Genomic DNA, 20,362 nt, shown 5'->3' on the forward strand with positions numbered 1-20,362 from the left:
TTTTCCTTTTTTTTTTTTTTTTAATGTTTTTGAAGTTATAGATGGACAGCATGCCTTTATTTTATTTATTTTTTTTTAAAGAGAGTGAGAGAGAGAGAGAGAATTTTTAATATTTATTTTTTAGTTCTCGGCAGACACAACATCTTTGTTGGTATGTGGTGCTGAGGCTCGAACCCGGGCCGCACGCATGCCAGGCGAGCGCGCTACCGCTTGAGCCACAATCCCAGCCCTGTTATTTTTTTTTTAATATATATATTTATTGTGGTGCTGAGGATCGAACCCAGTGCCTCACATGTGCAAGGCAGGCGCTCTGCCACTGAGCAGTAGATTAATAGGAGAAGCAGGTCTAGGAAGAATGGCTAGTAACATATCAGAGGCCTACTAAATGTATGTCTTTTTATCCCCCTTGGCTTTCCTGACTTCCTAGACCTTGGAGCCTTTCTGGAGGGCTTTTGGGGCATCCTCATTTCATTAATTATCTTATCTGATTAATTTGCTTTCATAGATGAGGTGACAATTGCTAGTTGATTTCTGTAAACTACTGATTAGAAAGTTTGTTGAGAACTCTCTAGACTCCTGGAGACAGCCCATTTCCCTTCTATACCCTGATGATTTCTGGATCATCACTCAGGAGAACCAATGCTACACATGAGCTTGGAGGTGAAGAGAATCCTATATACTCATCTGCCTTTTGAGCCATCCAGTATTTTTTGGAAGCCTAAGCATTTAAAGTAGCTAAAATGTGGGTTTATTGGGGAAAGAGTGAGGCCTCTCATTTAACTAGCTGTACACCCTCTATTGTACTTACTGCAGACAGAATTAATACACAGTTTAGACAACGGCCTATAACCTAAAAACCAGGGACCTTGCCAGATGGACCAATAAAGTTATATTAGGTTGTGAGTCTCATGAAGTGTCATGCATGTGCATGCATGTTTTGGAGATAGAGACTGATGAAACAATTATAATCTCTACTTGTCCTCTTCAGTTTTCAGTTCACACACATGCATTCATATATGTATACCTGCATTAAAAGTTGTTTGCAGGCTGGGATTATAGCTTAGTGGTACAGTGCCTGCTTAGCACATGCAAGACCCTGGGATCAATCTTCAGAAAAGAAGTTGGATAAATTTTAAATCTCTAGCCACTACTGATAGTCTCCCTTGAATAATGTTTCTCAAGGTATGATCTATCATTCACCTATAGCAGAGTCACCTGGGGGAGTTGTTAAAGATGCAGATTCTCAAATGCTGGCTCAGACTTTCCAAAGTCAGAATCCCTGGGTTAAGGCCCAGAGATCCGCTGGGACACTTTCCTAGCTTAAGCCTGAGAATCACTGCCCTTGAAAGTTGCTAGTTGATCAGCTTTGGTTCATTTTTTGCAATTAGAGGCTGAGGCTTAATTACCATAGATTTCATTTCTCTCTCTTCCTCCCTTCCCAAAATGATCCAGGAACTAGCTGAATTACTGGAGGAAGAAAAGCTGAGTTGTGTGCCAGTGCTCATCTTTGCTAATAAGCAGGATTTGCTCACAGCGGCCCCTGCCTCTGAAATTGCGGAAGGACTGAACCTGCACACCATCCGTGACCGAGTCTGGCAGATCCAGTCTTGCTCAGCTCTCACGGGAGAGGGCGTTCAGGTGAGACTACAGGAAGGCTTGGTCCCCTGGCAACATGGCGACCAACCAAGGGGATTTGTCTCATTGGTTGGGGTGACCAAGATAGAAAAAAAAACATGAAACAAATACCCTTTGATCAGCAGATGAACCATTTTAGGATGTGAAGGGTATGGAGGAGGTTGGTTCTTTTCTAGCCAGCAACTAGTCAGATAACCGTGAAGTGTTCCAAGAAAGCCATAGATAAACCACCCCACATGCAACAAGCTTTCCTCATTGGGTGGGCAGCCAGAACAGGACTGTGAAGATGATTTCTAACTCTAGAATTCTTTGATGATTGCATTGGGGTTCTGTGTTGTGTCTAATATTGTACATGCTGAAAACCTGTCCTCCTATAGTGATGGCCGTGGGGCTAGTCATCCTTGAAGTGTTTTTGCTTTTTCTCTTGGTTCTCTCCCCTGTCCTCAGGCTTGGTGTCTATTTCCTGCTCCTGCAGAATGAAAACCCCATGCTTTGTACTAAGGAATTGTTAGCAGGAAAGGAGGCTCCCCCTCATTTAATATTAATTTAGGGCAGAACAGTTATATCTCAGTCACCCAGGAGGCTATATCCTGCAAGAGAGATAAGCAGTTTCAACTCTCAGGCTTTATACTAAGCAGCCTCAAATCAGTTACACACTAGAGTCCACCCTCCAGGACAACTACTTGTTCTGAAACCCCAGTGTCCCCAACAGGCCTCATTTTAAATATGTGGTATACTTGCCAGGATGCCAGAGTGCTGTGGGACTGGACCCTACTGCTATAGGATACTGAGGGGCTTCTTCCCTCATTGTCATAGGGCACATGTCTCTAATGGCATGAGCAGTTTGCTTCTCTCTGAACTTGGTGTTGGGGTGCAAACTTGAGATTTGATTCTTAACCGTTGTTCTACGGCCTCTTTCCATTTCCCTTCTGATATTCTTTGTCCCTCTCTTCTTCTAAGACATTTCATACTAATTTGTCTTAAAATGGCCTGGCTGCTTTTATCCTAAGCAGATAATCACTTCCTAGAATTATCTCAGTCCTGTCATGTTTGCAGCCTGTTTTTTGTTGTTGTTGTTGTTGTTGTTGTTGTTGTTGTTATTGTTGTTAATTGTGGTTTTTTTTTTTTTTTTGCTTTTTTTTGTTGTTGTTGTTGTTCCAAGGATTGAACCCAGGGTCACCTAACCACTGAGACACATTCCAAGCCTTTCTTTTTTATATTTTATTTAGAGATAGGGTCTTGCTAAGTTGCTTAGAATCTTGCTAAGTTGCCAATGTTACTCATGGTGAACTCAAGATTCTCTGCCTCAGCCTCCTGAGCCACTGGATTATAGGTGTGCACCACCGTACCCAGGTTTCCTTTCTTTTTACAAACAAGAGCCAAGATGTTTTGGCTCCTAGACCTGAGGGAAAGCCATTCCACACAAAGGAAGTGCCCCTCTACAGGCCACTCATGCTTGCACCCCAAAAACTCTTCATGCACATGAGTGTGTTGGGGGCCTCTTTGGTGGTCTGAGATTACCTTAGCTGCAACCCCAAAATGGGTTCTGGAGCTCTATGGGTTTCTGTGGGGTTTGGGGGAATTGGCTTTTTTATTTTGGGTTGCGTTTTTTGTTTGTTTCATTTTGTTTAGTCTTATTTGTTTTCTTTCTGTCTGCCCAGATTCTGATTGTGAAAGTAATATATTCTCACTGTTAATTATAAAGCATATAAAGTTGAAAAGGGAGGGCTGGAGGCTGGGGTTATGGCTCAGTGGTAGAGCACTTGCCTAATATTTGGGAGGCACAAGTTTGGCTTTGATCCTCAGCACCACATAAAAATAAATAAAGGTATTGTGTCCATCTACAACTAAAAATTTTTTTTTTTTAAAGTGGAGGGGAGGGCTGGAGGTGTAGCTTGGTGATAGTGTACTTCCCTGGCACGTGCAAGACCCTGGGTTCCATCCCCAGCACCACACACACAAAAAACAAAGCAGCCGTCATCTGGGATGCACCTTCATTGAAACAGTCCTGGGCATCCTGAAAACCTAGAGGCCTAGTCCTGTAGCTACTTTCTTGCATTTATAGAAAATGCTCCAGCAAGAGGACTCTGCCTGTCTAAATAGTTCAGAACACAAAATTAGAAAGTTGAGAACATCCTGAGATTGGGGTCTATAAAGATGGGGCTAAAGAAAAGAAATATATTTTGGGTGCCTACTCATTAGAAAGTAGATTACAGCTCTGTAATCTTTTCTCTTGGCCAGAGTGGTGAGAGGATGAAATAGCAAAGCCAGAATTAACAGTGAGGCTCCTATTTCTTCAGCCAGCCTTAGGCATGTAAAAAGGAGAACTAGAGTGATCTAGAGTCAGTATTGACAGCAGTGGCCTTAAAGTCAAGGGCACTGCCTCAGAGGAGCCTGCTGGAGGAGAGGGAGCTCCTGCGACCCATCCCCCACCCACACTCCAGTCAGGATGGAGCTGTGTACTCCCGGCTGTGGAACTACCATAGACATGTCATGCCCTTTACAGGGTCCATTTGTCCTCCTTCCCTCCCTTCCTCCCTCCCTCCCTCCCTCCCTCCCTTCCTTCCTTCCTTCCTTCCTTCCTTCCTTCCTTCCTTCCTTCCTTCTTCCTTCTTCTTTCTTCTCCTTCTCACAGTGCTAGAGGTCAAGCCCAGGACCTCTCCTGTGCTAGGCAAGCACTGTGCCCCTGAGCTGTATGTCCCCAGCCCCCTTTACAGGATCCTTAGGTCAAGAAAGAAGCAGCTAGCACTAGACAGTGAGAAGGTGGGGACAGGGGTTGCACAGAAGGGACATAAAATAGACCAGTTTGAATAAAGTGAGTTTATTATGTATAGTTTGATTTTGGTAAGAAAGTTCTCTGATCAGAGGCCTTCGGCAACCAGGCTCACAGGAAGTGATATTCAAGAGAGATCTAGCAAAGAACTATGAGCAAAAAAAATAATGATTTTGTATGGAGGAGAAATAGTTTGAAGGTCACATAATTAGTTTAGTAGATAGTACCGTGGTGTATAGAATTGGGTAGTTAAGACTGGGATTTCAAGGTTAATGAGATTAGATTATGGTTAATAGAATGATATAAATTTAGAGAATTTAACCATTATTTGAAATGGGTTATTTAATAAAAATGTTAATTAAGAAGGGAATCTGCTTTCTATTGTCCTTTAATGGTAACCTTTGGGGACCAGAGAAAGGTCATGGATTTTTTCTTTGGAAACACTCTTCAATATGAGGCACTGATTGACCATGTCCCTCTCTCAGGTAATGCCTCTGACCTAAGCTCTTGTCCACTCAGCCATTTTCTTGGTATTTCACTTTTAAAAGAATCACTTAAATGGAATCCTTTTCAGGATTGCATCATTGAAGTACAGGCCTTTAATGATTTTTATTAATAAGGATTAAAATATTCCTAAAAATTAAAGACTTAACTAGAAAAATATCTGTAAGATCTAATTGTTTGGGGTTCACTCTTAGGTACTGTGTAATAATTATCAAGATATTCTAAATTTCTATTTGTCCTCCTTACCCTATCCTACCTCCCCAGTAACAGACAATGCCACCAAAATGATCAGATGCTCAATAGGTTGGTCAGGTAACATTGGGCACCACAGCTCTTTGTTGTTGTTTTGGTACTGGGGATTGAACTCAGGGACTCTTAACCACTGAGCTACTTCCCCAGCCCTATTTTGTATTTTATTTAGAGACAGGGTCTCACTGAGTTGCTTAGCACTTCGCTGTTGCTGAGGCTGCCTTTGAACTCAATATCCTCCTGCCTCAGCCTCCCAAGCCAATGGCCACCAAGCCCAGCTTGGGAACCACAGTTCTAATGAACCTGAAGAAAAATGTAGGAAATTTAAAAAAAAAAATTAAAATCTGGAATTTATGTTCAAGTTGCAGGTGTTAAAGATAGCATTTACTGGGTGTGGTGGTGCACACCTGTAATCCCAGCAAAAGGCTGAAGCAAGAGGACTTCAAGTTCAAGGCCAGCCCGGGCAACTTATCTTATAGAAACCCTGTCTCAGAATAAAAAATAAAAAGGCCTGGGGATGTAGCTTAGTGGTTTAGCATTTCTGGGTTCAATAACCATTACCACAAAAGAAAAAAAAAAAAAAGACAGCAATTCTGTTTGTGTTTTGTGTGTGTGTGTGTGTGTGTGTGTGTGTGTGTGTGTGTAATCAACATGTATCTGGGAGATTTGTCTCATAGAAAAAATTGACAGGACCCCATGTGGGCAAGTTAGGGGAACAGGCACATATCTGCTAGATGGTGTACTCAGCCCTCTATGGACTAAGCAGTATATCACTTCTCATTAGTTGAGTGACTTAAACGCATGATTTGAGATCACGGAAGTTGGTGACTCCTGGGATGGATTTTAGGGTCTTGTTCCACCTGATATTCCCAAAGGAGATGTAGTCTTTACAAGGTGAGTAATACCATGTGTTGTTCAACATCCCCACACTGGGTGGGGACATTGGCTTTTGAGGGCATTGAGAACAGTTGGAACAGATCTGTCTTTGCCTGATTGATGGTGAGAGGAGGCCAGCCCGTCATGTAATTAAAGCAGGTTTTCATGGGAAGCTGTCAAGAGCAGAGAACAGGTAAACGGCACAAGGTGCTGGAAGAGAACATCAATCTTTAAAGTTCTGTCCTACTGAGAGGCCCATAGTCCAGAGGCGTGATCAGGAGAGACCCAGTTATGTCAAGTAGATGAAGGCAGGAAATGGAGGAACTGAAAAATGTCTCAAGGGATAACCTAAAACTCCCTCCCCAGACTCCCTTATAAACCCGGAAGAAGCCACCTCTGGAGGCCACACCTTGCCGCTAGGGCCTCTCCCAGGGTATAGCATTTAACACCAGCACTATGTTCCCTTCTTTTCCCATGGATATTTAGAAAATAGTGAACAAAAGATCTGGCTTAGAGCCAGGAAAAAGGTATCAAGAATCCATCCCTCTTCCACCTGCAGACCTAAGTTTGAACCCCTAACCACAGCTGTTCTTGCTGTTGTAGTTTCAGGTGTTTGAAGGTATTTTCTCTATAAAGCACTGTGTGTGTGTGTGTGTGTGTGTGTGTGCACATGTGTGTGCATATGTACATATGAAATTAAAATTATCCTGGCTTTGGATTTCCTTTCAAGGCAGAGACCAGCAGTCTTAAACTGGCTTCTAGCCTTAGTCATTGCACTTAGTCCTGTACCAATGGCTCTGAGCTAGCATAATTTAATGTCTCCTGGTGCTGTTTTCCAGACCACCCCCTCATTCCCACCTTTTCATTTTATATCTATCCCCTGTTCCCCTCATCTTTCTCTGAGCAGGAGTGATGATCCAGGTGACAGCAGTCTCCCAGCTGCCTCCCTTCCGCAGCAAGTGTCACTTGCCTTCTGCATGCAGAAGTGTGATGGCTTCAGCCAGCCCCACAGATGAGCCCTGGTCCTTCACTAGCCCAGTTCCTTGGCTTTGCTTCTTTTTCCTTGATCTAGGAGACTTTTCCCTAATATGCCAATAGAATTTCATAGGTTTCGTTTGTTTTTGGTGCTAAGGATCAAACCCAGGGCCTCATGTATGCACATGTTCTACCACTGAGCTACACCCCAACCCCAAATTTTAATATTTAAAAAAATGAAATACTACTTCATTGTAGGCCTGGCATCAGTTGTTGCCATCTCCAGGTGTACGTGGAGCTGCTTATCTGTGAGTCAGAGCTCAGGTTTATTTTTAAATTTTCAAACCTTTCTGTAGAGTAAGAAAGCAAGCTCAGGACATCTGCTTTTGCATCCTCCCTGGTGTGGTGCCCTTTGTCACTAGAAAAATATTAATAGGAAGCAATATTTTATGTATGCTGTATCCAGCTGCTCCTTGACCCTGGGGGCCTATGGCACAATGGGACGGGCTACATTGCTCAGCAAGGGTCTGAGCTCCTCATCATCTTAAAGCAATTACTAAAGTGACCACACAACCAGCATGGCTTTAAAAACCAGGTCCATCCAACCATGGCTGCCACTGCTTCCTTCCAACCATCCAGCAGTGATGGATGCTCTGGACTGAGATCAAATTAAAAAGAAGAGTGCAGTCAGAGACTACCCCTCCCATAGAAAGAAGCAGTGTGGCTTGGGGCTGGGATTGTGGCTCAGTGTGCTTGCCTAGCATGCACGAGGCACTGGTTCAATCCTCAGCACCACGTAAATATAAAATAAAGATATTGTGTCCATCTAAAACTTAAAAATAAATATTTTTTAAAAAAGAAAGAAAGAAGCAGTGTGCCTTAAATCCTGAGACACGGGAATTGGTGATTAGTAGGTTTCCACCCACATAGTTAGGGACAGCCTTCTATTTCTCCCAGTGCTTATAGTGGAGAACAATATTGTGACGGGGAGAAATTTATTTCCTTTTCATAAGGCTGGGGCTCAGTATTTGAGGTTCTGTCTCTCTCTTTAATTTCTATTATTGAATTCAAGCTAGTCAATTTAAATTCAGTTTCAGCAAGAAACTAGTCAGGAGAAAATGCAATGGAAAAAGAAAGGGTGGGCTATTCTTGCCAAAGATCGACTCCCAATTGGGTGCAGTGGTGCTCACCTATAATCTCAGCTACTCCTGAGGCTGAGACAGGAGGATCACAAGTTCGAGGCCAACCTTGATAATTTAGCAAGGTGGTGTCTCAAAAAAGTAAATAAATAAAAGGGTTGGGAATGTAGGTCTGTTGTAGAGTGCCCCTGTGTTTATTCCCCATTAACCCCCTCCCAAAAAAAGATCATATCCCCACAGTGAAGATCAAATGTGCAGGAAATTGGTCAAACCAGTTTTTTGACAATAAAGAGTTAACCATTAAACAAACCTGTGAGTTCATTTCCTTCTTTGGAGGCAGAGAGAAGCCTACTTCAAGTAAGCAATCATCTTTTCTCAGTTGTCTGTCTTACAGAAACAAGAGTCTTGCCAGGTGAAAGCAGGAGTGGTGTGGGACATTTGCTTAAAAATGTAAGAAGCCCAGGCACAGTGGCACATGCCTGTAATCCTAGTGTCTGGAGGCTGAGACAGGAGGATCAAAGCCAGCCTCAGCAACTGAGAGGTGCTAAGCAACTGAATGAGACCTTGTCTCTAAATAAGATACAAGGGCTGGAGTTGTGACTCAGTAGTACAGTGCTTGCCTAGCATGTGTGAGGGACCGGATTCAATTCTCAGCACCACATATAAACAAATAAAAATAAAGGTCCTCAACAACCCCCCCCAAATTTTTTTAATAAATAAATAAAATACAGAATAGAGCTGGAGATGTAGCTCAGTGGTCAAGTGCCCCTGAGTTCAATCCCTGGTACCAAAAAAAAAAAAAAAAAGAACAAATGAAAAAAATTGTAAGGATCAGAAGTTTCCTCTGCTTGCAGTTATGTTGTTTCTAAATGTAGTTTCCACTGGAGGGGATGTTCTAGGAGGGTAATTAATATGCCAGGATCACCTGCCCCTTCCGCAGGCCTAGATGCTGGCACCCAGGAGTCTTGAGAGTTCTGTGGCCAGGAACAGCCTGTGGCACCTTCGGAGCATCAGCAGAGTTGTACAGGGTGTCCCCAGGCCCCCTGGCCTCTGTATTCTGCTGAAGCCATGAGGAAGAAAACACTAGCCCCTTCAGGGTGCCGCCCAGCTCCTCGCCAAGCTGGAGGCAGAGCCCTTGCCTTGACCCACAGTCACAGAGAATTAGTAAGTGTTCAAGAGCAGGGATACGGCCAGCTGGAGCCAGGCTGCCTGGCTTCACGGTTCACCTCTGCCCCGGACAACTTTGGTCTTCATTTCCTCATCTGAAGTATGGAAATGATAACAGCACCTACTTCACAGGGTTGTTACAAGGATTAATTTAAAAGATACAAATTTGTTAACTGTAGGCCAGACACCATGCCAGCTTCAGGGGACACGACATCAAGCAAGTCCCACTGGATGCTCCCCTTGGGGATCTTGGACAACACTATTATCTTTCCTTTCCAGTGGTCTCCTTGACAAAGCTTTCCCCAGTATGATTTATGAGGTATTGTCACCTGAATTGTTGATTGTCACCTCCCACCTCCAACTCTAACAAACACTTTGGATCAAAGGGCTTCCCCAAGCCCAGGGCAGCCACAGGGCTTTACCTCCATTAAGACTTGGGTACTTCCCACGCTCCTCCAGCTTTAGAGGGTAGCAGTGGGGGCCCTGGGGCCTGAGGTCAGCGGGTGCTGGCTCGAGAGCGCCCTCTGTTGGCGACACTGAGGCCACACAGGCCTCACCATTGCAGGTCCTTAGACATCTGGAGAACACTGCCCCTCAGCAGGGCTCGCCCTTTAAACCCCGCTCCACCTCCACAGCGGATGCCCAGGGCAAGGCTCCCTCACCCTCTACCTTCTCTTTTGAGTCCCTGCAGCTGAGTAAATATTTTCCTATCTCTTTGCCTGCACTCATGTTCAGTTACTTATAATAAAGGAAACCCCCTCCTTCATCAGCCATAAAACAAAACAAAACAAAAAAAAGATGAAGCGGTATTCATATCATGTGGGGACACTGTTCTTGATTCTCGGAGCAGCTGGTCTGATCCAACATGGCGAGTGTCTGTAGAGGAGAGAGCATTGCGGTGGCACCTTTGGCCGTCTGTGCAGGCTCCTGAAGATGGAAATGCTGCGCAAGTGCTGAGCTGTTCAGCTTCGGAGGCAAGAGAAGACGGTTATCTTATCCATGCCTCTTGTATTTGTAAAATCTTTTTTTGTCTCCTGTCAGGTGATCTTTTTTTTTTTTCCTGGAAACCAATTAGCTGCTAAAATTAAACATGCTTCTCTTTAAATTAATCCTTTCCATAAAATGGTCTTAAAATTGGCCTCCGTGTTTCAGAGTGTGCGGCTGACCCAGTTGTGATTAGAGACGCGTCTGCCCTGTGCCCACTCTGCATTCCTCCACCTGCCCCACCGTGGCCAGGTGCTCTCGCCTTGGGGCTTTCAGCCCTGGCCAGCCTTGTCTTGGCAAGGCCATAAGGTTTGCTCATGTTATCTGGTTCTCCTGCCCAAGTGTTCTGATGGCAACTGGAGTTTTAATCACTGTAAACGCAGGTGACAGTGAGATTAGCCAGGAGAGAGGATGCCTGCTGGTTGTTTTGCAGTGATGTATTGTTTATGGGATTAATGTTCCGAATGGCCAAGGGTGTCAGCTGATATTTATTACTGTAAGCTGTCTCAGCCGTTCAGGTTCAGCAGTTAGATCCATGGCCACAGGAAATGCGGGCTCGGGGTGTCATGTCTGCCTGATAAGCACAAATGTGTGGGACCCAGATTCGGGGAAGGGGATTCATTGCAGGGGCCGCCTTGGATTTTGTTCAGGGCTTGGAAGGGAACTCCCTCCCCACACTCCTGAAGGTCAGGGAGCCTCTGGGGAAGGGGAGCGCGTCCAGGTATGGCTCCAGAGGGGGTGGAAAAGGAGGTCATGTCTGACAGGCCTGGCATCCATGAGGAATTGTGCTGCCTGCCAGGTGGCTGTAGGCATTGTGTGGTTTACCTCGGTCCCTCTCCAGCCTTCTGAGAGAGGACACTTTCAAGGTCAGTGTGCCTTTAAGGAAACCTTCTCTCTAGTCCCTCAGCTTGGTAGAGCTTAAAGGTACAAGAAGCAGGCCCTTTTAAGCCTATCTGTAGTGCAGCAAGAAGAGAAATAAACGCACATTGCCCCCGAGTGTGTCTAGGAACACATACTGCAGAGGGTTTGTTTTTCCAAAAAGAAATTTAATTTAACCCAAGTGTACACTGTCACACTGTAAACATACCGGGGCACCAGAAGGGTGGCTTATTGAATTTAATGCCCTAGCAAAGGTCAGCTTTTAGAAAAAGCCAAAAATGGCTGGAATCTTTCCTGATAGCTCCTTAATCAGGCCTGGATCCAGGCAGATGTGTTTATTTTTTCAGAGGGAGTTCCTGAGGACCCATCTGAAGTTCAGATGCTGGGTCCTCCCCCTCCCATCTCCCTCCTGTGCCCTCAGAGACCTCCCTGCTCCTCCCCCGGAAGTCACTGTCCCTGGTCATCCAGGTGGGCCCCTGGGGCAAGCCTAGAGTTGGTAGTCCCCTGGAGGGAGGACACATGCCCCCTGCCCTTCCCTTCTCTCCCCTCCCGAGGCTGGAGCCTGCCGGGCCTTGCCTGAAACTAACACTTTCTTTCTCTATTTCCCTCAAAGGATGGCATGAACTGGGTCTGCAAAAATGTCAATGCAAAGAAGAAATAAAATCTAGACAAATGGAGACGGAGGAGCTGCGGGAACCGAGTTGGGTCCTGAAAAACACTGATTTGCTGCTTTCTGACCAAATGTTTTTCCATCTGTGTACAGCTACAGCTGTTTGAAGAGAGGGAACAACACAGTTTAAAAAGAATCCCCATCCCAGCAGTAGATTTAACTGATCTCTGAGGTTCAGTATCATTTTTCAAATAAAGGAATTATATTATTTCCTCTGCATAATTGAAATAGTATTAAATGTCTCAAAGCACATGATTAGAAAATGAGATCTTTTAAATGAGCAAGAGATTGCATTGCAATTTAGACAATTCCAGTGGGCTTTTTTTCTTTCAAAAAAAAAAAAAGATAAGAAAAAGAGGAAGAAGCTGCTTATGCTGAGTTAATTTATTTACTGACCTGTCCTTCCCCCCACCCCTGCCCTGCCCCCACCCTTGTGGTCGGGAAGCATAGTGTTGGCTGGTGCTGGTTGGTGATTTCTGCCATGGCCAACTGAGCCAGGGCTTCAGTCTGTCCAGCAGACTGAATCGGGGAGGGGGAAGGACAGCAGATGATTAAACCATCTTGTCATGCAGGTGGGAAACTGTATGTAATCTTCACCCTTTGGACAGGAAAAAAAATCCTTGCAGACAAGTCACTACAGAAACATACCCCAGCCCCCGCCCCAAGTCAGCCACACAGGGAAGCAAATTCTTATGACTTTTGACTGTAATGACATCTGGAATGTAAGGAGAGGTGGGAGGTTTAATTCCAGAAAAATTACAAGGTCCTTAAAAAGCCCTCACATCAAGGGCTCAGGCTAGCGTAAACAGGCTTTCTCCAGTTCAGTGGAGCAGTGAGCAGCCGACTCTGAGATTAGCTGGCTTCTCCATGGCCCTCCTATAGAAGGGATTTCTAAAGCTCAAAGAATTCTGTGTTTAAATGATCACAATAGGCGGCTGCTATCAGATTTTAAAAATAAATGCAGCTTTACCATGAACCTGCTCCACCGAGAAAAGCCAGGCAGATCAATTTTGCAAAGAGATCAATTTTTACAGTGCTGGCAACGAGGTGTGGGATGCACATGGGTGGAGGGGTCTGCTGGGAAGGACATGGGTGTGTGATGGTGGGGGTCATGCCCAAGGAAGCCAGTCACCCAGCTGCTGGTCTCCCCTGCCCCTCTCCAGTAAAATGTGTCCTCTGTTGATTGATTGGAGAGGAATGGCAGAAGCCTGTCCTGCCCTGTGTTGCAAAAAGAGCTTGTTTCCCTGAGCCTTTGGAAACCCCCGCCTTCCAGCACGGGAAAGCAGGCCAGAGCCCGACCCGCTCCTGAATTCAACTCTGCTCTGGACCTCCACTCAGGGGTTTCTGAGAATGAATAAGAGACTGTCCAGTGCCTGGTGGGTCCTGGAGGCCAGCTGCCTTCTCATCCTGGGAGGTGGCCCTTTCCAAACCTACCACGGCACGTGAGCAGACAGAAAAGGGCCAAGGGACACTGCAGCCCCCAACCCAGTGTACCCAGCTTTTTCCGGACAAGAGTTAGGCAGGAGAGACAGAAGCCTGGCCAGTTTCAAAGGCTGTCTAGAGTGAAAGCCATTAACAAAGACATCTGGGAAAAGGTGCCCTGAGGTGGCTGTGGAAAGACCTGGAAGGGCTTGCAGAACAAAAGGCGAAGTTGTCTAACCACTGAGCCAACTTTCCCTGCATCCTCGGCTCCTGCGACTGACTTCTCTGGTTCTCCCCAGCTCCTCTCTCACTTTGAAGAGTAGCAAAATAGAACCAGGAGGAATTGGAAATGCCACTTCTGGCAGGCTGGAAATGTGACTCCAACCCTTGAAAGTTGTTTTTTCTTCCAAATAGTACACCAGGGATGTCCTCTGAAGGACAAAATGCCTGCTTTGAGGTCTGCAGTTTTGGAGCACTTCAATAGGGAACTTTGACTCTGGCGGTAGACAGTCTGCAAAATGTTTCTGGTCTCTTACCACCAACTTCAGGAACTGTCCTGAAAAGCGCTCCCCAGACCCAAGGAGCAGGCAGAAGCCGCTTGCCCTGCTCTCATGACAGCCTCTGTGAATGTTCCCATTTGCTTCAGCTAGAGACACATGGTGATGTCGCACGCTTTCATCTTCCCTGTGAGCCCTGTTGAACCCTCCCGAGGTTCAGAGGGTAGATGAGAGGAGCCTGGAAAATGCAGAATTTGAAAGCTCCCGTTTGGAAAAACAATATGCTTTTAAAGTCCCCTTTTCTCTCCCCAGTGCCACCTCCCCGCCCCCTGTGGCCATGACCAGAAGACAGAATCTGAAGATAGAAAGGGGATACCCCTCTCCCCACTCCCACCCCCACCCCAGTGGGCCTTAGTAAGACTTTTGCTCTCGGCAGGATTGCTGGGTTGCTGCATCTGAATGTGCAGGGTTGAAGGCTGGGGCCAGAGGGCAGGCCAGGCCCAGGCGGGCCATAGTGTGTGCTCAAATCAGCTGTGGGAAAAACTGAGTCCTCCCCTCCTCCCCACCCACCCCTTGAGGCTGCTTTTGGCTGGATTCCCTGCGCCCAGTGCAATGCACCCTTTCCCCTTCGTTCTCCCTTGGTTACTATGGAAACAAGGGTGTCATTGATGTGGGCTGAGCTGGGGAACATGCCGGTGCACAGCTGAAAGTCAGCGATTATGCCAGCAGTGAGCACCATGCCAGGGTTAGAGAAGTCCGCAGCCAGGGTAGCTGCAGGATGACAAGTCCTGTCCCTGTCCTCCCTCCTCCTCCATCTCCACTTCTCTCTCCCCTGGCTTTTGACGAATTTCTTTATTCCCCTCTGGACTAAAGTGGTGGCTATTTTTGTGCCACTCTGTGCCCCACCCTCACTGTCGGCTGCTCCTTATCCGGCCTGGCCTGGAGGGTGACACCGTGCCACCCTCACCAGGACTCGTCTCTCGATTCCCATCACCGTGTGCTTTGATTTCTCTTTCCTTTCCTTCTCAGGGGCCGCTTCTTACTTCCTTTTATTTTTAGTTCTGCTCTCCATGTGGTTTCAGGGTTCAGTCTGATCCATCGAAAGGTTCTTTTTTTATAGTCCCTTTTGAAAATGATAATCAAAGGAAGGGACGTGGTGTTTGGTCATGTGGAAAACTCAATGTATAATTTAGACGTCTGTCAAAAACGCGACAAATAAAATGCAGCTGAAATGAAGGCAGCCCAGAATGAGGTGTGCTCTTTGCAGAAGTTCCAGGAGAGGGCCCGGATGGCTTGGCCCGCCTTTGCAGAGGGTAGCCTTTCTGGAGGGGCTGATTTCAGAAGGATGAATATGATGTTAATGCCATCAGCAGCAGCAGCAGCGATAGCTCCCTTTTTGTGCCTCCTGCATACCAGGCACTGTACATGGATCATGGCAACATGGGTTGCTCTTTGCAGTTGAGGAAGCAGAGCCATTTCCTTCAATCAAGGAATTTGCCAAGCTCACACAGCCTTTACATGCAGGGGAGTGTTGGGGGTCTCAAACCCAGGCCAAACCCACCACTGACCAAAAAAAAAAAAAAAAACTCAATAACCTATTTCCTGGCGGTCTCCACCCCCAGCCTCCCAAGTTCTCCTGCTCAGCCTCCTCCCCACATCCCTCCACACCAGATGTCTCCTCTGAGCAGCACTGCCTGCCTGGAGCTCCCTGTCCCGGGTGTTGGGAGTCTTCTGTCCTCACGGCAGCATACCCATAGATTTCACCCAGGTACAGCCCCACACACAGGAAAAAGGGAAGACGTTAGGAAAGTTAGGGTGGGCAGTTACTTAGGACCAGATACTGGGTGGTCTTGTGAGAGGATTCAAAGAGGGGAAAGTCTTACCCAAAGTCACAGAGTAGGAGCAAAGTTGACAGAGACCCAGGACTGTGCCCTCTGCAGCTGAAGGGTTTGTTTACCCCTTCAGCAATCTAGAGATACAGCAGCACCCCTGCTCCCAAAGGGCCCCACGTTTAAGGGCAAGTTGTTGGCATAGGAGAAGGGAGCCAGGGGCAGGAGGAGAAAGAAGGTCTAAGGTTGCCAGATAATCACAGAACACTCAGTTCTGCTCAAATTTCAGATCAACAATGAATAGATTTTAATTCAAATATACCCCATGCAATATTTGGGATATTGTTGTAATACTCAAGAAACTCATTGTTTATCTGAAATTCAGATTTAAGGTTTGTTTTGTTTTTCAATAAATCTGGCATTCCTGCCCAGGACTTAATGGAGGCACAGTGCAGTACAATTAAAATGTGTATCCTCTGGAGTCACAGAGACCCAAGTTCAACCCTAGTTTATCTATAAATCAGCTCTGTGTCCTTGGGCAAGTTACTTCCTCTCTTTGAGTTGTGCCTCTTCATCTGTAAAATGGGATATAGTAGGAGGGAGTTGGATTTTTTTGTTCGTGTTTTGATACTGGGGATTGTACACTGAGCTGTATTCCCAGTCCTTTTTACTTATTTAGTTAGTTAGTTAGTTTGTTTGTTTGACAGGGTCTCACTAAATTAATAAGTGTCTTGCTAAATTGCTGAGACTGGCCTTGAATTTGCAATGCTCCTGCCTCAGCCTCCTGGGTCACTGGGATTACAGGTGTGCGCCACTACACTGGCAGCAGGCAGGTTTAAGAAAAATGATAATGTAGGGCTGGGGATGTGGCTCAAGCGGTAGCGCTCTCACCTGGCATGTGTGCGGCCCGGGTTCGATCCTCAGCACCACATACAAAGATGTTTTGTCTGCCGAAAACTAAAAAATAAATATTAAAATTCTCTCTTTCCTCTCTTAAAAAGGAAAGAGAAAAGTGATAATGTAAATAAAGTTCTTAGACCTAGGGCAATACCTAACATATATTAGGACACTGTACCTCAGTTTCACATCTGTAAAATGAAGTAATCATCATTTTATGTAGTTGTCAAGAGGCTTAGAGAAGATTATGAATGTACAGTGCATAGTGCCTGCTAAATCATTGATACCTATTAAGATAAACTGGCTGAAATTCTGGAGTCTGGGTTTTCCCAGGCCCCCAAGACCTCTGCTCCCTACCTCCCTTCCTGTGTGGCTCTGTGACTTTGAAAGCAACAAGCAAGCAGCAGACTGCTAGCTGCCCTCCTAGAGGGGCTGGCAGCCCCCTTCTCTTGATGCTCCTAGGGCCACCACAGCCACACCTCCTGCAATTAGATTTGTAAGTGGGAACAGGCTCCTGTCAGAGGCTCCTGATTGGCTCGGGGCAAAAACACAGTTTAGCGCTCAGTCAAGCTGCATTTTAGGGCCTCTGTCTCTCCCGCCCCCCCCCATCCCCCTTAATTGCAATCTGTTCTGTAATTTCCTTTTCCAGCACTGCAGAACGCGGAGAAGCTGCAGCCACCAGGAGCAGGGCAGGGAGGAAGGAAACAGAGCTCCAGCTTCCTGCAGTGCATCTGCTGGTCCAGCAGTGTAGGTGTGTGCGTGTATGCACACGTGTGTGTTCAGAACAAGCCATACCTGTGGAAAAATGCAGGTACAGCCAACAACCAGATCCCCATAGTGTCAGGTGAGGAAAAAAACATTGTTAGGGAGGGGCACATTTGGCCCAGGAACTTCCCAGTTATTATTAAATCTTTGCAAGGACATCATTAACTGTAGGTCTTACATTCACACTTTGGGGACGGGGGTTCGCAGAATTTGGGTCACTTGCACAAGATCAGAAAGAATAAGACAGAGGCAGAAGTCGAACTCAGATCTTTTTGATGGCTGGGTCCCAAGTTACCTTTTTCTCTTTTGACTTCTAAGTCTCTGCTCTCAAAAAAGGCTGAAGGAATCCTCTTGTACAAAGGAACACGGAGAGGTGTCTTTTCTCCCAGTGAATAGCCATGTCCCCAGAACAAAAAGCCTTTGCTAAAGAAATGAAATATTAATGACAGCATTGCAGAGAGTCAGTGGAGTCCAGGAGGGGGCGGGGAGACTACTGGGACACCTGAAGCCAGCTTCTGCAGGTGGGGGTGGAACTAATATTTAGATAAGCAAACTGCCACCCCTTCCAGCAACTAGCTGAGTGGCTCCTTTGGTCCTGCTAGATGAGCATTACTAGCCCTTGCTCCCGGGTGAGGAAAAGGAACCTCACAAAGGTCGAGGCATTTGCCCAGTTGTGGAGAAGCTAGGAAGTAGCTTGGCTGGGGTTCCTGCAGACTCCCTAACTCAAAGCCCATTTCTCTCCACCAGCTCTGGCAGTCCTAACAGGCGGGGCTTCAGCTGCTGGAGATGCAGGTGAAGGGGGCTCTAGGACACAGGGATGCTCTTTGCCACCCACCTTTTCCAGGGTCCATGGGACCCTTCCTCTGGGTTCCAGAATTGACTGCTGCCCTGGAGGTCACCAGCAGAAGGGAAGGCAGGAGGGTGCTGGGGATATAGCTCAGTTGGTAGAGTGCTTGCCTCACAAGGCCTTGAGTTCAATCCCCAACACCACAAAAAAAAAAAAAAAAAGGCAGAGGGAACCCAGCCCCACCCTTCCAACAAAAGAAAGGCTGGAAGCCAGCATGCATGATGGCACAAGCCTGTGATCCCAGTGATTTGAGAGGCTGAGGTAGAAGGATCAAATTCAAGGCCAGCCTCAGCAATTTAGGCCCTAGTCAATTTAGCAAAACCCTGTCTGAGGCCTCTACCCTAGGCTTTTTTTTTTTTGGGGGGGGGGTGGGTATCAAGGATTGAACTCAGGGGCACTTAATCACTGTGTCACATCCCCCAGTCCTACTTTTTTTAACTATATTTTTATTAGTTATTGATGGACCTTTATTTTATTTACTTATTTATATGTGGTACTGAGAATGGAACACAGTGCCTCACACTTGCTAGGTAAGCACTCTACCATTGAGCCACAACCCCAGGCCCCTATTTTGTATTTTATTTAGAGACAGGGTCTCACTGAGTTGCTTAGCACCTCTCCATGGCTGAGGCTGGCTTTGAACTCCTGTCTCAACCTCCAGAGCCACTAGGATTACAGGCATGTGCCACCATGCCCAGCTGAGACCTTGTCTGAAAATAAAAAGTAAAAAAGGGGATTGGAGATATAGCTCAGTTGGGTTCAATTCCCAGCACCACAAAATAAATAGATAGATAGATATAGATAGATAGATAAAGGGCTGGAGATGGGGCTCAGTAGTAAAGTACCTAGGACTCAATTCTCAGTACCTTAAAGAAAAAGGGACCAAAAAAAGAAGAAGAAAGAAAAGAGAAGAAAAGAAATGCTGCCAGGCGCGGGGGAGGCTGCTGCACCCTTCCTGCTTGGAGTTTAGCAGTCCCTGATCCGGACCCTCGAGCAGCAGCCCCACAGCCCACCGAGACTACTGGAGGGGAAGAGAGAGCAGACTACAGGACAGTCACACTGCCTTTGTCCTTTCGGTTTCTCTGAGTGGGAGGCAAGCTCCCCGAGGCAGAGGCCTGTCTCCTGGGTCCTCTGACCCACATGTGGGAGTTTGCACAGCCTGCTGCTATCCACAGGAGCCTCAGGCCAGTACCCTTGTATAGGGCACAAGCTACACAGTCATACTCTTGGTGACGGCCTCACCTATTACACCAGCCAGACCCCTCCTTGGGCCTGGATCTCAGCACCCTCCCTCAACCCAGTCCCCAGTCCCACCAGGACACCTGCTCTGGAGGTTGAAGCCAGCATCAGCTGTATACCAACCCCCAACCCCCTTGAATTCTGTCCGGGGCACAGAGAAGCCTTTGGACTATGCATGGAGCTCTCCTAGAGCTTCCAGATAACAGGGCCAGAGCAGCTCTCCTGCCTGGATGCCGCAGATGGCTTTGGAAAGAAGGGGATAAGAAGCTTTGGTTTGTCAGAAACAGCCCATTGTGGGGCTAAGGGACCCAAACCAGCCTAAGTGTCCCCTCACTTTGCCAGTTCCTATGGCATGGGGGGTTCAGCCCAGATTTCATCCTGACTCACTCCCCAACCCTCTTTCCTACCCTAAAGCCTCCAGATCTGGCAGAGCCGTGAGTTGGGAGAAGAGAGGGAGGAAGGGGCACTGAGGAGCCGGGATGCTGATCCAGGCAGGGGGAGGTGTCTGCACAGCTGCAGGCAGCCCCCCTACCCTGAGTTTGTGAATGGGCACATCACCCCCTCCCGCCCGCCTGCACTGCTCCTGAAACAGTTGGTCCTAATGAACACTAGGCAAGCGGGGCAGCTGCGTGCATTATCCATATGCATGGGGAGGTGTATATTTATCCTCACGTCCCACCCCACCCTGCAGCTGCTGCCATCCCCAGTGCCAGGAGGGTGAGTGGGCACAAGGACCCAGGCTGCTCTGGGGCCTCCTGGCACCCCCTCTCCCATTCTCTCTCCCCAACCCACGCCCACAGCCTTCACTTGACCCATTTTGGAGGCAGAAGTTTGTGTGTATGTTTGAGAGAGAGAGAGAGAGAGAGTGTGTGCACACATCATTTCCCCAGTTGGTGCTTTTGATTTCCTCTGAAGCCTCTTGATTGCCGACGCACAATGGCATCTTGCTGCCCGAGCTCCCTCAGCAGCTTCTGGCTCTGCACCTCCTCCTCCTTGGAGCCAGGATTTTCTGCTG

At 46.9% G+C, this 20,362-nt stretch overlaps 1 protein-coding gene across 3 annotated transcripts in view; it reads left to right on the forward strand.

Annotated features, from left to right (window-relative positions):
• The window catches only part of Arl3 (ARF like GTPase 3), a 39,688-nt gene extending 27,615 nt beyond the window's left edge, over positions 1–12,073 (forward strand). For all 3 annotated transcript variants that reach the window (XM_005333615.5, XM_040273007.2, XM_021731841.3), the window contains 2 exons: positions 1,453–1,638; positions 11,795–12,073. In XM_005333615.5, coding sequence (XP_005333672.1) covers positions 1,453–1,638; positions 11,795–11,842 — 234 coding nt within the window. In that variant the 3' untranslated portion in view covers positions 11,843–12,073. The remainder of the gene's footprint in view (positions 1–1,452; positions 1,639–11,794) is intronic.
• The last annotated feature ends 8,289 nt before the right edge of the window (positions 12,074–20,362 follow it).

The sequence above is a fragment of the Ictidomys tridecemlineatus genome, chromosome 1, assembly GCF_052094955.1.
Source record: "Ictidomys tridecemlineatus isolate mIctTri1 chromosome 1, mIctTri1.hap1, whole genome shotgun sequence".
In the NCBI taxonomy this organism is placed as follows: domain Eukaryota; kingdom Metazoa; phylum Chordata; class Mammalia; order Rodentia; family Sciuridae; genus Ictidomys; species Ictidomys tridecemlineatus.